This window comes from Eschrichtius robustus, chromosome 14, assembly GCF_028021215.1.
Source record: "Eschrichtius robustus isolate mEscRob2 chromosome 14, mEscRob2.pri, whole genome shotgun sequence".
NCBI classification, from domain to species: Eukaryota; Metazoa; Chordata; class Mammalia; order Artiodactyla; family Eschrichtiidae; genus Eschrichtius; species Eschrichtius robustus.
In genome coordinates this window covers 76,850,311-76,865,997 of record NC_090837.1, presented here as the reverse complement: position 1 = coordinate 76,865,997, position 15,687 = coordinate 76,850,311, and the positions used below count along the sequence as shown (strand labels likewise).

Here is a 15,687-nt window from a genome sequence, read left to right as displayed (position 1 = left end):
AGTCATATAGTCAATCTGCATTCATCAATATTACAATGAAACTAATGGGAGGAATTTGTATGTACTGTAGAGAAACCTGCAGGGCCACTGCAGTTTTCTTAGCCAGTGTGATTTGCTTACCACACTGAAGAGGTTAAGAACAGGGGTTGAATGAATCACTAGTTATGCCTTCAGACGTGGAAGATGGGTGCCACGTGTTTCCATCATAAAAGTCTATAGTCAGGAGTTTAACTCTGCAGTAAAAAATTCCCCATCAGTGTGAAACCTGGCACACAGTTCAATTTTACCCTAAAATTAAAAAAAAGTCTACAAGTTACCAAAATACCACCCTCACTTAGTTTTCTCTCCATGCTTAGCATACTTAAGAAAAAACTGGAGAGGTGCCTAACTCTGAAACTGAAATATGCTTTCCTTCTAGAATAAAGCAAAGCATGTCGGTGATCTCAACCCACCCTGGCTGGTGAGGCAAGAATTAAAAGCATCAGCAAAAAAAAGGGGAGACTGATCAATATAATATAATAACCCCCTTTCTCCTTTATCCCATAGTCCCTTTTCTGATACAAAAAGAATGAACACAGGGTCCTAGACAAAGGGCAACTATTACAGAAGAACAGTTCTCTCTTTTTTTTTTTTTGTTTACAAATCCAAAAATGTTATCCCAGTAAAAAGAACTTTAATTTCTATTATTGTTTAAAGTAACTAATCAACTGAGTCAATCGAGATAAAACGCCAACTATTACACTTAAAAAAAAAAAAAATCAAAAGTATACTTACTGATAGCTGGGGCTATTCCACCTACTGATCCGGGGCCAGGGATGTTTCCTGCCACGGCTGCTGCCTGGGCAGCTGCTGCAGCTTGTGCAGTAGCTGCCTGTTGTTGCATCTGACGATGACACTGACGCAAATCAAAGACCTTAAAAAAAAGTATAAGTCTCATGCCATGAGTCCAGCAGAAAATATTCATACATCAAAAACCAATGCACAATTTATTTAAAACTCATAGCTTGATTTAGCTCTCAGAATTAAAGAATTCAAAATTTTAATTTTTTATGTATATGTAGTTCTTAGGAAAGGTGGCTTGAAGCTCACCAAGAGGCACATTTCACTATGAGGACAGCTTTGGCTGCCACAGCTCTCTGTATCCTTTATCTAGAGTTCAGTGTGGGGCAGCCATTATTGTCCTTGTGAAAAACCACACCACTGTGTAAAATGAACAGTTAAGAAATCATCCCTCCCTTTCATAACCAAATTGCTGAGAGTTTTCTTTAGGATGAATCGATGGCCTAGGTCAATATGGCCAACTTCTTTTCTTTATCATTCTATTTGGAGGAGTGAATAAAAGGCACCGTCACTATATAAGAAAACAACTACATTTCTCAGAGATGCATACTTTAATCCATAGGAGCAAAATAACATGATATTTAGGACTTGTTTTAAAATACTTTAGAAACAGAGGAAAAAGAATAGATCAAGTAAATGTAAAATCTTAACAACTACTGAATCTCAGTGATAGATACATGGGATTTCATTAACTAGTTTCTCATTACTTTCTGTTTGCTCGTGATTAAAAAAAAAAAATGCTTAGCTTTGAATCCTATCACTGATACCTGCTACCTACATGTGTTAAATTTCTTAACCTCTCCGAGGCCTCAATTTTCTTATCTATAAAATGGGAATGCTAAGTGTACATGCTTTTTTATAAGGTTGTTATAAACTTGGCATAGTATACAGTAAGCTGTCAATAAATGTTACTTACTATATTTTATTTTATTTTTGGCCTCTCATGTAGCCATTGACCTTTCAGGATAAGTTAAGGAGTTCATAAGTAATTTCAATGTTCTTTATCAGCCATGCCAAGGGCTGGCATTTTTTAAAGCACTGGAAGATTACACAAGCAGAGTGATCATCTTAGAAGTTGTAGGAAAGGAAGACAAGGACAGAGTAGAAGCAAGACTGTTCAATGCACTCTTTTTATATCATTTTAATTTCTGAACCATGTGACTATATTCCTTTGTCAGGAGTAAATTACATTAAAAAAAACATCCTTCTAGTATGCACAAAACCCAAATATAAGCAAGCATAATTATCCTTGACAATAAAAGAAATCAAAGAATGCACAACATAGTACTTTATCAGATAAACAACAGGTTTGGAGCCCAAACCATTAGTTTTCAGATGCCTGAAAAAATTCTGACTGTCTTTAGCCATGGTATTTACATGAAACATAAGAGCATACAACAACAATAAACAAGAGAACCCTCTCCAAATAGCAAACCACATTCCTATTTACTTATTTCTCTACTCAATGCCAATCTTCCAGCATCAATGACGGAAAAACTTAGACTATCCCATTCTCTGAAGAGACAGAAATTTGTCACATATAGATGTATTTATTACCTGACCAAACTATCAGTCCTAAAAGGCTTCAGAACAGAAAGCATGACAAAGTCAGGTCTGGAAATCAGAAATCCCGCAATGCCCAGAACAAAAACCACTGTTTTTTCAAGATTCCCAAGAGTCCATTAGATTCTGAAATTTTCCACTGGGCTCTCTGACCTCTTAGAAGGCATCACTCAGCACAGTACAAAGTGGGACTCAAATATTTGAAACGCCAAATAGCTCTACAAGCACTTTCTTTTTTTTAAAGAAAGAAACTAACAAACCTTAGTTTTTAGAGCAGTTTTAGGCTCACGATAGAACTGAGTAAAAAGTAAAGCGAGCTCTGCCTCCTACTCAAGCACAGCCTCCCCCACCGACAACGCCCCGCACCACAGTGGTGCCCCTGCTACATCGATGAACCTACCCTGACACACCGTTATCACCCCAAATCACAGGCTACATTAGGGTTCACTCTTGGTTTTATAATTCTATGGGTTTAGACAAATGTATAACAACACGTATCCAACGTTGTAGTGCCATACAGAGTATTTTCACTGCCCTAAAAATACTCTGCGCACTGCCTATGAGTTTTTCCCTCCTCTCTATCCCTGGAAACCGCTCATCTTCTTACCGTCTCCATAGTTTTACCTTTTCCTGAATGTCACAGAGTTGGAGTCATACAACATGTATATAGCCTTTTCAGATTGGCTTCTTTCACTTAGTAATATGCATTTTAGGTTCCTCCATGTCTTTTCATGACTTAATAGCTCATTTCTTTTTAGTGCTGAATAACATTCCACTCTGTGGATGTACCACAGTTTATTTATCCATTCACCTACTGAAGGACATGTTGGTTGCTTCTAAGTTTTTGGCAGCTGTGAATAAAGCTGCTATAAACATCCGTGTGTAGGTTTTCGTGTGGACGTATGTTTTCAAATCATTTGGGTAGATATTAAGGAGTGTGACTGATGGATCATATGGTTAGAATACATGTAGCTATGTAAGAAACTACCAAACTGTCTTCCAAAGCAGCTGTACCATTTTGCATTTCCACCAGTAATGTGAGTTCCTGTTGCTCCACATCCTGGCCAACATTTAGTTTTGTCAGTGTTTTGGATTTTAGCCATTCTACTAGTATGTAGTGGTATCTCACTGTTGTTTTAATTCACAATTCCCTAATGACATATGAACTTGAACATCTATTCATATGCTTACTTGCTATCAATGTATCCTCTTCACTGAAGCATCTATTCAGGTCTTTTGCCCACTTTTTAATCAGGTTGTTTTCTTACTGTTGAGTTTTAAGTGTTTTCTATATTTTCGATAACAGTCCTTTATCAGATGTGTCTTTTGCAAATATATTCTCCCAGTCTGTGGCTAATCATCTCATTCTCTTGACACTGTCCTTCGTAGAGCAGACATTTTTAATTTTAATGAAGTCCAGCCTATCAACTGTTTCTTTCATGGATCCTGCCTTTGATGTTGTATCTAAAAAGTCATTGCCATACCCAAGGTCATCTCCTATGTTATCCTCTAAGAGTTTTATTTTTTACATTTAGGTCTTTACAACCACTTAAAAAAATTTTTTTTTAACCATCATTAACCTAGTATGGCCTGGGAGGAGGGAATACAGCTTAAATTCCCAGGGTTCAAATATGTTCTCAACATATCCCCACCTCCACCATGAGTTATTAAAAATAACCAAGAGATATTCACACATAGGTTCTTTACAATATGTTATAAACAATCATAATTACGATTGTCTTAATCTAAATCTATGCTAACACCAGGAGCACATATTAACCACAAAGATGACATTTTAAAACTTTATCTGCAGATGTAGTAAAAATGATTCATTAAGCACCTCCACATGGGTTATTTATGTAATTACAGCACCCACACCGAAAGACATAATTATTGGCTATACTGCTAACTAAAACTCAGGCTGCCTCCTCACTGTATACTCTATCTGTCTATACCATAATAGGTTTCATCTGTTATACTGGATAGTAAAATTAAGGCTTTCATTGAAATGCAACCATCTTCCTTTCAAAATCTGACTGAGTTGTTGATAAAAACAATTCAAAGTAACCAAAGGTTTTAAATATTCTTTTTGGCTCAGATCCAAAACATATTTCTGATCACGACCCCTGGGCTAATCAACAATTTACCTCTGATTTCATTATTTAAACACATTTCCTGTGGTTACTCTCATATAAGTTTATTACAAACCTATTATTTAACAAAGGTGAGTGTCTTATAAAGATCACTGTCAACATCTTCAGGATATTCTCTTTCAACGAGGAGTCAAATTTTGGCATTCTTCTTTATAAGGCTCAATTACAGTACTCTGTTTAAATCAACACCAAAAAATAGTAATCGAGAAAGAGAAACAGATGATTGTGTTGGTGGTATACTGGGCATCTGAATATAAGACTGCTTTAAGGACTTGCTAAGTAATCTGACCTGGAGGTAAGAATCATGATACATAGTAACTGGGAATAAATTTAAGTGGGATCATAATAACCTTCAACCTAGTCCAGCTGTGGTTTAGAAACACAGCCTGCCCCCTGTCCCTAACATATATGTGTTCAAAAACAAACCTGACTCATCATCATAAGAGAAATGCATATCAAAAACCACCACAACGAGATACCACTTCACACCCTCTAGGATGGCTAAAATCAAAAAGACAGATAACAACAAGTATTCGTGAGACTGCAGAGAAATCAGAAACTTCATACACTGCTGCTGTAAATATAAAATGCTACAGCCACTTAGGAAAACGGTTTGGCAGTCCCTTAAAAAGTTACACATAGAGTTACATTATGATCCAGCAATTCCACTCCTTGGTATATGCAAGAGAAATGAAGACATATGTTCGCACAAAAATCTGTACATGAATGTTCATAGCGGTATTATTCATAATATAGCCAAAAAGTAGAAACTCTATGTCCATCAACTGATGTATGGATAAACAAAATGTGGTATATGAAGTATTATTCAGCCCTAAAAGGAATGAAGTACAGATATATGCTACATGGATGAAGCTTGAAAACATTATGCTTAGTGAAAGAAGTCACAAAAGACCACATTATATGATTCCATTTATAAAAATTGTTCAGAGTAGGCAAATCTATACAGAGAAAAAGTAGATTAGTGGTTGTCTAGAGCTGGGGGAAATGGGGTGTTGGGAGGTAACAGCTAAAGGGTACAAGGTTTCTTTCTGGGGTGAAGAAAATGTTCTAAAATTGATTGTGGTGATGGTTGCACAACTCTGTGAATATACTAAAAATCACTGAATTGTACTCTTTTAATGGGTGAATTACATGGTATGTGAATTATCTCAGTATCCCAATAAAGCTCTTTAAAAACCTGAGTGTCTACTGCTTAAGCAACACAAACAAAACAGACCTTACTTTTGAAAGCAAAAGAGCAATGCCACTTAAAGAGAATTCAAACATTTGCTCCATTTAAAGCTTGTAAAATGCCATTTTGTTACATCAGATTTTCGTAAATATAAGGTGACTGCTATGTCATGAGAGAAGCAGGAAAAAAAAATCAACATCTTCGGAGAAAAAAAATACAATTTAGTCCTAGCTTCTTGGTTTATAAAATGAAAGAATGGTTCTTCAAACCTCTGTTTTCCTCATTTTAACTAAAAAGAAAAAAATGTGTTTGTGTGTATGTATGTGTATTGGGGGTAGGGATGGATTCCCCCATGTGGACTCCACAATGTAAGGGCACTCCTTCCAAGGGTTCATGTATCTGTATGCAATTCACCCCAGTAACATGATTTCTGGTGAAAATCTACCTGACAACCTAAACTTTAGTTACTGCGGCCCAAAAAATTAGTAAATGAAGAAAAGGCCAATGGTTAGATTTAGGATAAACTTGCATCTCTTTCTGGCTAATAAGAAGACTCTTCTGAAGAACAATATACTTAGTAAACAGAAATAACTATTTTTAAATCTTAGTTAATACAACAAAAATGGGATGTTTTTTACTCCACTAAAATGTATCACAAGATAGTTATTTATTGTTCAAGGCAAAAGTCTGAGATTGCTATAAAAATCTCTCCATGACAGCGGTTTATCAAGTGATGACATGTCTCATACCTGGGTGGTTTTTCAAGGACCATTTGTACCAAAATAGAGATACTACATTATTTGACAATCTTAGAAATTAATTATACAAGATTCCACATTTTTTAAGCTTAAATGTTTTAAATACTACCTCATATCCATTAAGTTCATAACTACTGTCTGGCACAAAGTATATATTCAACACTGTAGTCCTCTGTCCATTCACTTCTAATTGCACAAGTAATCCAGAGACTTGCAGTCAAGATGAATGCATAGTTACGCGTAATCACCTTCTCTCTCTGCTCCAAACATATACAAAGGCTAGAAAAGCTATTAAAAATAGATATCTTCCAAGCCAATCATAAAATTCACGTGGAAATCCAAGGGGCTGGCAATAGCCAAAATAATCCTGAAAAATAACAAAGTTGGAGAGCTCACACTCCCCAATTTCAAAACTTCCTACAAAGCTACAGCAATCAAGAAAGGGTAGTACTGTCACAAGGATAGATATATACAGCAACGAAACAGAATTGATGGCCCAGAAAAAAAACCTTTATCACTTAAGGTCAATTGAGTTTTCAACAGGGTGTCAAGATAATTCAGTAAGGGAAAGGACAGTCTTTTGAACAAATGGTTGCTGGAACAACTGGTTCTCATACAAAAGAACGAAGTGGGATCCTTTCCCTACACCATACACAAAAATTCACTCAAAATGGATCATAGACCTAAATGTAAGACCTAAAAGTATAAAACGCTTAGAAGAAAACACAGGCATAAATCTTCATGACCTTGCCTTAGGCAATGGTTTCTCAGATATGACACCAAAAGCACAAGCAACCGAAGAACAGATGGACTATACCAAATTTTAAAACTTTTGTGCTGCAAACCATTAGCATGAAAAAAGTGAAAGATGAGCCAAAGAACGGAAGAAAATATTTGCAAATCATGTATCTGATAAAGGACTGATACCCAGAATATACAAAGAACACTTACAACAATAATAAAAAGACTAAAAAACCCAATTAAAAAATGGGAAAAGATCTGAACAGACATTTCTCCAAAGAAGATACACAAATGGCCAATAAACACACAAAAAGAAGTTCAACATTATTAGCCATTAAGGAAATGCAAATCAAAACCACAAAACCACTTCATATCCACTAGGATGGCTAAAATAAAAAAGGCAGATAATAACAAGTGTTAGTGAGAATACAGAGAAACAGAAACCCTCCATATACATTGCTGGAGGAAAACAGTCTGGCAGTCCCTCAGAAAGTCAGACACAGAGTTATCTTATGACACAGCAACTCCACTCCTAGGCATATATCCAAGAAAATGAAAAAATACATCTACCTAAAAACTTGTACATGACTATTCATAGCAGCATTATTCATAACAGCCAAAAAGTAGAAACAACTCATGTCCATTAACTTATGATGGATAAACAAAATCCACAGTGGAGAGCAAGGACGAAAGACAGAAGGTACTTGGGGTACCAGCACCAAACAGGTGTGGAGGACAGGAATTTGACTTCTCAGAGTGATATGGAAAGAGAAAACAGGCTCTCCGAGGGCTACAACTGGGCACCTGCCCATAAATCAAGTGCTGGTAAAACAGTTTGACAGTTAACTCAGAAATGCAACTAGGAATAAAATTCTTGTCCATGGCATAGGTAAGCATCAGAGAAATCTATGCAACAGGAATTAGGCCCTGAGCATACCTGGGGATTGGAACTCAATTTCCTCAAGGGACAAAAATTCCTCTACCTTCTAAATATAAGAATTGGTCCTGAGATGTGGATCCCAGGGTGCCAGACTAAGGCAAAACTGCCCTACAGGGAGAAGCAATGACAGGGAGGAAAAAAAAAAAATCTCTTGAGACAAACTTGCCAACAAATATTAAATAGATTACAAAGCATATGAGGAAACACAGCACCACTTAAAAATAATAACAAAGCACAAATAAGCAAAATTCCTTGTGGAAAAATTAGAAAACACAAATAAAGATAATTCTATTTGTGTGCTAAGCAATTTCCTAGGACTAAGTGATGAGGTAGAGTTAATTCCACTAACTTACAATAGCTAATCTTAAAGATGCTGAGGATGATGGTGAAAAATCTGAAATTAGAAATATATTTAGGGTATCTAATTACCATCTTCCGCTTTCAAAAACAGTGTATGTTATAAATTAAAATTAAAATAGGTTGAATATGTAATAATTAATGAAAAATACCTCAGGCTTAATTTGCAAAATAATATAGTAAATAAAACTATTTAATGCACAAAATAACCTTAAAAAAAGTGGTACTGAAGAATTTTTCATTTCTCAGTTCTTAATCTGAAAAGCTATACTTTTAGAATTCCCTTCCATAAAATCCTAAAGGTTGGCTAAGATGCAATTTCAGAGTCTGAGTTTTACATATTTTATATCAAAGGAAATTTGGAGGTTTCACTCAGTATTTTCAAGAGCCTGTGTATTACTCTAAAACATTTAACAAATTTGCTAATAAAACAATAGGGCATGAATGCATCCACAAAACTAGATAACCAATCATGTCAATAAAAGTCCCCAGGAAATGTGTTTTATATACAAACATAATTTCTGATTATTCAATACATAAAAAGACATTTTTACACTCCTCCCACCTCCATCTCAATTCTTGAAACAACAAACAGAGCTTTCCAAGTCTAAAATATTTGAGTAAAACTGCAACTAACCTTTATATATGCACTTGGGTAGATCTTATGAACAGCGTCTCCAGGTGCACGCCCAGCTTCTCTGTCTAAGTAGTAGCTCTGTACAAAGACTGCGTGGTCACTAAGGCACCTGACCCAAACATCACCTTCACCTTTACATTCCAACTGCACACCTTTGCCTATGTGCAACCTTAGGAAGAAAAAGTGAATCACATTTCATTTTGATAAGTATTTAAAAATAAATTTTAGTTCAGATTATAGAGCATACCCAATACTGAAAAATCTTAAAGAATAAAGGACATTATATAACACCATAACCAAAAGATAGCCACTGTTAACATTTCTGTATGTTTCTTTCTTTTTTTAGTATCCTATTCATGTGTAATAATGATGAACATTCACATAATGCTTATTATGTGTCAGGAACATTCAATATAAATTCTCACTTAACCGTCACAATTCAATTAAAATTCATTTAAAAATTCAGTTAATTACATGAGCCAAATTTTAACTGCTCAACAGCTACATGTGGCTGGAAGTTACTATACTGGACTGCACAGATATAAACCATTTCCTTCATCACAGAAAATTCTATTAGACAGCACTGGCTTAGAGAGTAGATAATTTGCCAAAATCACACAGCTAGTGATAGAGCCAAGATTATGTGCTTATGCACACACACATTTCCTTAAAGAGTTGAGATCACACAGTACCTAAAATTGTGTATGTTTTCCTCTAATATTTCATCTTAAGTATTTACATTTGATTACGTAAACTTTTTATATTTTAATGACTGCATAAAAATGAAAGTTCATTAAAATTTACTTAAGCATTTCCCTTTTATTATCAGTCTTCCATTATAAATAACACTTGTGGAAACATGTCTTCATTTTATGTTATTTCCTCTCAATAAATTTGGAGAAATACCATACAATCAGAGGAGATAAAAACTAGTTTTCAAACCGGGTTCCAAAAGGTCTAGTTACTATTCAAAACACAGAAACCTCACTAACTTTTTAAAAAAGACTGTATTTTATCATCTTTTAAATAACAAACATCTACAATTAAAATGAAATGCTTACAAATTCTGAATTTTCAAGACGATCTTTATTCTTTTATCTATATTCGAAAACATAATTTACATTGAAAGATATCTTTGAATAAAAGACAATGTACTATGTTTAATTTTTAAAATTAACTATCTAACTATACAATCAATACCTTGCTCTCTCAATGGCTTCTGTCCTGTGGACATTGGAGAGTTGACCCAAGCAAAAGCGATCTCCTCCAGAAGGGTCTACATAACCATCAACAGTAACAACAGGACAGCTTGAAGGAACCTTAAACGTCTCTCCTACTTGAACATCCATTTCAAAGTAAGCAATGGAACACCAATACTCAGGAGCTATAGGAGATAAATGGGAGAGAAGAGCCAATCATGTGAGAAAGATTTAAGGCTTTCACTTTCACTCCATATGACAAAGATTTTCTTAAAGGGTGAAGGAAGGGGAGAGCACCCAAATGAATTTATAATGCATTATAAAGTAGGCACTGCCATGTCTTCTACTTTTCAGCTTAGTATCTAACATTCTTGAAACTTAAAAAAAGTAGTTTTTAAAATCTGGAATTTGGTTCTTACCTGAAAGTACCCAATCAACAGGGAATTTAAAGATGGGAAATAATTAGAATCATAAATTTTTTTACCATGATGTTTCATCTAACTGCACATAGTATTTTCTATGTAGTCTGAACTTTTATTTTTTTTTAAAGCACACTGATTCTAATACGTATTTCAGAGAAGTGTTCTTGAATAACATCAATCTATGGTATATATTATAGATCCCTAAATGAGAGAGAGGGCATAACCAAGTCAGACATCACAGACTAGAGTCAAGGTTAATTACACTCCAACTAGACAGTTTCTATGAGCAGAAATTTTCAATTGTCTCTTGGATGAAAGGTCATATGTCCCATCTGTATTTTTAGTGAAGTCCATTCATGTTAACTACTACAATTTTTTTAAATTATTTTTTTACACAGCAGGTTCTTATTAGTCATCCATTTTATACACATCAGTGTATACATGTCAATCCCAATCTCCCAGTTCATCACACCACCATCCCCACTCCCCTGCCGCTTTCCCCCCTTGGTGTCCATATGTTTGTTCTCTACATCTGTGTCTCAATTTCTGCCCTGCTAACTGGTTCATCTGCACCATTTTTCTAGGTTCCACATATATGCGTTAATATATGATATTTGTTTTTCTCTGTCTCACTTACTTCACTCTGTATGAGAGTCTCTAGATCCATCCACGTTTCTACAAATGACCCAATGCGTTCCTTTTTATGGCTGAGTAATATTCCATTGTATATATGTACCACATCTTCTTTATCCATTCGTCTGTCAATGGGCATTTAGGTTACTTCCATGTCCTGGCTATTGTAAATAGTGCTGCAATGAACACTGGGGTGCATGTGCCTTTTTGAATTATGGTTTCCAGTAGTGGGATTGCTGGGTCATATGGTAATTCTATTTTTAGTTTTTTAAAGAACCTTCATACTGTCCTCCATAGTGGCTGTGTCAATTTACATTCCCACCAACAGTGCAAGAGGGTTCCCTTTTCTCCACACCCACTCCAGCATTTGCTCTTTGTAGATTTTCTGATGATACCCATTCTAACTGGTGTGAGGTGATACCTCATTGTAGTTTTGATTTGCATTTCTCTAATAATTAGTGATGTTGAGCAGCTTTTCATGTGCTTCTTGGCCATCTGTATGTCTTTTGTGGAGAAATGTCTATTTAGGTCTTCTGCCCATTTTTGGATTGGGTTGTTTGTTTCTTTAATATTGAGCTGCATGAGCTGTTTATATATTTTGGAGATTAATCCTTTGTCCGTTGATTCCTTTGCAAATATTTTCTCCCATTCTGAGGGTTGTCTTTTTGTCTTCTTTGTAGTTTCCTTTGCTGTGCAAATGTTTTAAGTTACATTAGGTCCCATTTGTTTATTTCTGTTATTTCCATTACTCTAGGAGGTGGATCAAAAAAGATCTTGCTGTAACGTATGTCAAAGAGTGTTCTTCCTATGTTTTCCTCTAAGAGTTTCATAGTGTCTGGTCTTACATTTAGGTCTCTAATCCATTTTGAGTTTATTTTTGTGTATGGTGTTAGGGAGTGTTCTAATTTCATTCTTTTACATGTAGCTGTCCAGTTTTCGCAGCACCACTTATTGAAGAGACTATCTTTTCTCCATTGTATATCCTTGCCTCCTTTGTCATGGATTAGTTGACCATAGGTGCGTGGGTTTGCCTCTGGGCTTTCTATCTTGTTCCATTGATCTCTGTTTCTGTTTTTGTGCCAGTACCATATTGTCTTGATTACTGAAGCTTTGTAGTATAGCCTGAAGTCAGGAAGTCTGATTCCTCCAGCTCCGTTTTTTTCCCTCAAGACTCCTTTGGCTATTCGGGGTCTTTTGTGATTCCATACAAATTTTAAGATTTTTTGTTCTAGTTCTGCAAAAAATGCCATCGGTAATTTGATAGGGATTGCACTGAATCTGTAGATTGCTTTGGGTAGTAGAGTCATCTTCACAATATTGATTCTTCCAATCCAAGAACATGGTATACCTCTCCATCTGCTGGTATCATCTTTAATTTCTTTCATCAGTGTCTTATACTTTTCTGCATACAGGTCTTTCGTCTCGCTAGGTAGGTTTATTCCTAGGTATTTTATTTTTTTTGTTGCAATGGTAAATGGGAGTGTTTCCTTAATTTCTCTTTCAGATTTTTCATCATTAGTGTATAGGAATGCAAGAGATTTCTGTGCATTAATTTTGTATCCTGCAACTTTACCAAATCCATTGATTAGCTCTAGTAGTTTTCTGGTAGCATCTTTGGGATTCTCTATGTATAGTATCATGTCATCTGCAAACAGTGATAGTTTTACTTCTTCTTTTCCAATCTGTATTCCTTTTACTTCTCTTTCTTGTCTGATTGTGGCGGCCAGGACTTCCAAAACTATGTTGAATAATAGTGGTGAGAGTGGACATCCCTGTCTTCTTCCTGATCTTAGAGGAAATGCATTCACTTTTTCACCAAGAATGTTTGCTGTGGGTTTGTCGTATATGGCCTTCATTTTGTTGAGGTAGGTTCCCTCTATGCCCACTTTCTGGGGAGTTTTTATCATAAATAGGTGTTGAATTTTGTCAAAAGCTTTTTCTGCATCTATTGAGATGATCATATGGTTTTTATTCTTCAATTTGTTAATATGGTGTATCACATTGATTGATTTGCATATATTGAAGAATCCTTGCATCCCTGGGATAAATCCCACTTGATCATGGTGTATGATCCTTTTAATGTGTTGTTGGATTCTGTTCGCTAGTATTTTGTTGAGGATTTTTGCATCTATATTCATCAGTGGTATCGGTCTGTAATTTTCTTTTTTTGTAGTATCTTTGTCTGGTTTTGGTATCAGGGTGATGGTGGCCTCACAGAATGAGTTTGGGAGTGTTCCTTCCTCTGCAATTTTTTGGAAGAGTTTGAGAAGGATAGGTGTTAGCTCTTCTCTGAACGTTTGATAGAATTCACCTGTGAAGCCATCTGGTCCTGGACTTGTTTGTTGGGAGATTTTTAATCACAGTTTCAATTTCATTACTTGTGATTGGTCTGTTCATATTTTCTATTTCTTTCTGGTTCAGTCTTGGAAGGTTATACCTTTCTAAGAATTTGTCCATTTCTTCCAGGTTGTCCATTTTATTAGCATGGAGTTGCTTGCAGTAGTCTCTTAGGATGCTTTGTATTTCTGTGGTCTCTGTTGTAACTTCTCCTTTTTCATTTCTAATTTTATTGATTTGAGTCCTCTCCCTCTTTTTCTTGATGAGTCTGGCTAAAGGTTTATCAATTTTATCTTCTCAAAGAACCAGCTTTTAGCTTTATTGATTTTTACTATTGTTTTCTTTGTTTCTCTTTCATTTATTTCTGCTGATCTTTATGATTTCTTTCCTTCTACTAACTTTGGGTTTTGTTTGTTCTTCTTTCTCTAGTTCCTTTAGGTGTAAGGTTAGATTGTTTATTTGAGATGTTTGTTGTTTCTTGAGGTAGGATTGTATTGCTATAAACTTCCCTCTCAGAACTGCTTTTGCTGCATCCCATAGGTTTTGGATCGTCGTGTTTTCATTGTCATTTGTCTCTAGGTATTTTTTGATTTCCTCTTTGATTTCTTCAGTGATCTCTTGGTTATTTAACAACATATTGTTTAGCTTCCATGTGTCTGTGTTTTTTACGTTTTTTTCCCTGTAACTGATTTCTAATCTCATAGCGTTGTGGTCAGAAAAGATGCTTGATATGATCTCAATATTCTTAAATTTACTGAGGCTTGATTTGTGACCCAAGATGTGATCTACCCTGGAGAGTGTTCTGTGTGCACTTGAGAAGAAAGTGTAATCTGCTGTTTTGGGATGGAATGTCCTAAAAATATCAATTAAATCTATCTGCTCTACTGTGTCATTTAAAGCTTGTGCTTCCTTATTAATTTTCTGTTTGGATGATCTGTCCATTGGTGTAAGTGAGGTGTTAAAGTCCCCCACTATTATTGTGTTACTGTCGATTTCCTCTTTTAGAGCTGTCAGCAGTTGCCTTATGTATTGAGGTGCTCCTTTGTTGGGTGCATATATAATTGTTATATCTTCTTCTTGGACTGACCCCTTGATCATTCTGTAGTGTCCTTCCTTGTCTCTTGTAACCTTCTTTACTTTAAAGTCCATTTTATCTGATATGAGTATTGCTACTCCAGCTTTCTTTTGATTTCCGTTTGCATGGAATATCTTTTTCCATCCCCTCACTTTCAGTCTGTATGTGTCCCTAGGTCTGAAGTGGGTCTCTTGTAGACAGCATATAGATGGGTCTTGTTTTTGTATCCATTCAGCGAGCCTGTGTCTTTTGGTTGGAGCATTTAATCCTTTCACGTTTAAGGTAATTATCGATATGTATGTTCCTAATACCATTTTCTTAATTGTTTTGGGTTTGTTTTTGTAGGTCCTTTTCTTCTCTTGTGTTTCCCACTTAGAGAATTTCCTTTAGCATTTGTTGTAGAGCTGGTTTGGTGGTGCTGAATTCTCTTCGCTTTTGCTTGTCTGTAAAGCTTTTGATTTCTCCATCAAATCTGAATGAGATCCTTGCTGGGTAAAGTAATCCTGGTTGTAGGTTCTTCCCTTTCATCACTTTAAATATGTCATGCCACTCCCTTCCGGCTTGTAGAGTTTCTGCTGAGAAATCAGCTGTTAACGTTATGGGAGTTCCCTTGTATGTTGCCATGTTTCCCTTGCTGCTTTCAATAATTTTTCTCTTTAATTTTTGCCAATTTGATTACTATGTGTCTCGGTGTGTTTCTGCTTGGGCTTATCCTGTATGGGACTCTCTGCACTTCCTTGACTTGGGTGGCTATTTCCTTTCCCACGTTAGGGAAGTTTTCAACTATATCTCTTCAAATATTTTCTCGGGTCCTTTCTCTCTCTCTTCTCCTTCTGGGAC

The 15,687-nt window shown here is 35.7% G+C and overlaps 1 protein-coding gene across 2 annotated transcripts in view; it reads right to left on the bottom strand.

Annotated features, from left to right (window-relative positions):
• SMAD4 (SMAD family member 4) overlaps positions 1 to 15,687 on the bottom strand; it is a 57,140-nt gene that overhangs the window by 7,251 nt on the left and 34,202 nt on the right. Inside the window, exons 9-12 of one of the 2 annotated variants that reach the window (XM_068563101.1) lie at positions 10,382 to 10,565; positions 9,182 to 9,350; positions 775 to 913; positions 8 to 233 (exon numbers count right to left, since the gene is read on the bottom strand). In XM_068563101.1, the coding sequence (XP_068419202.1) occupies positions 220 to 233; positions 775 to 913; positions 9,182 to 9,350; positions 10,382 to 10,565 (506 nt within the window). In that variant the 3' untranslated portion in view covers positions 8 to 219. Of the gene's footprint in view, positions 1 to 7; positions 234 to 774; positions 914 to 9,181; positions 9,351 to 10,381; positions 10,566 to 15,687 lie in introns of those variants that run through there. The other variant, XM_068563100.1, reaches the window with a different exon arrangement.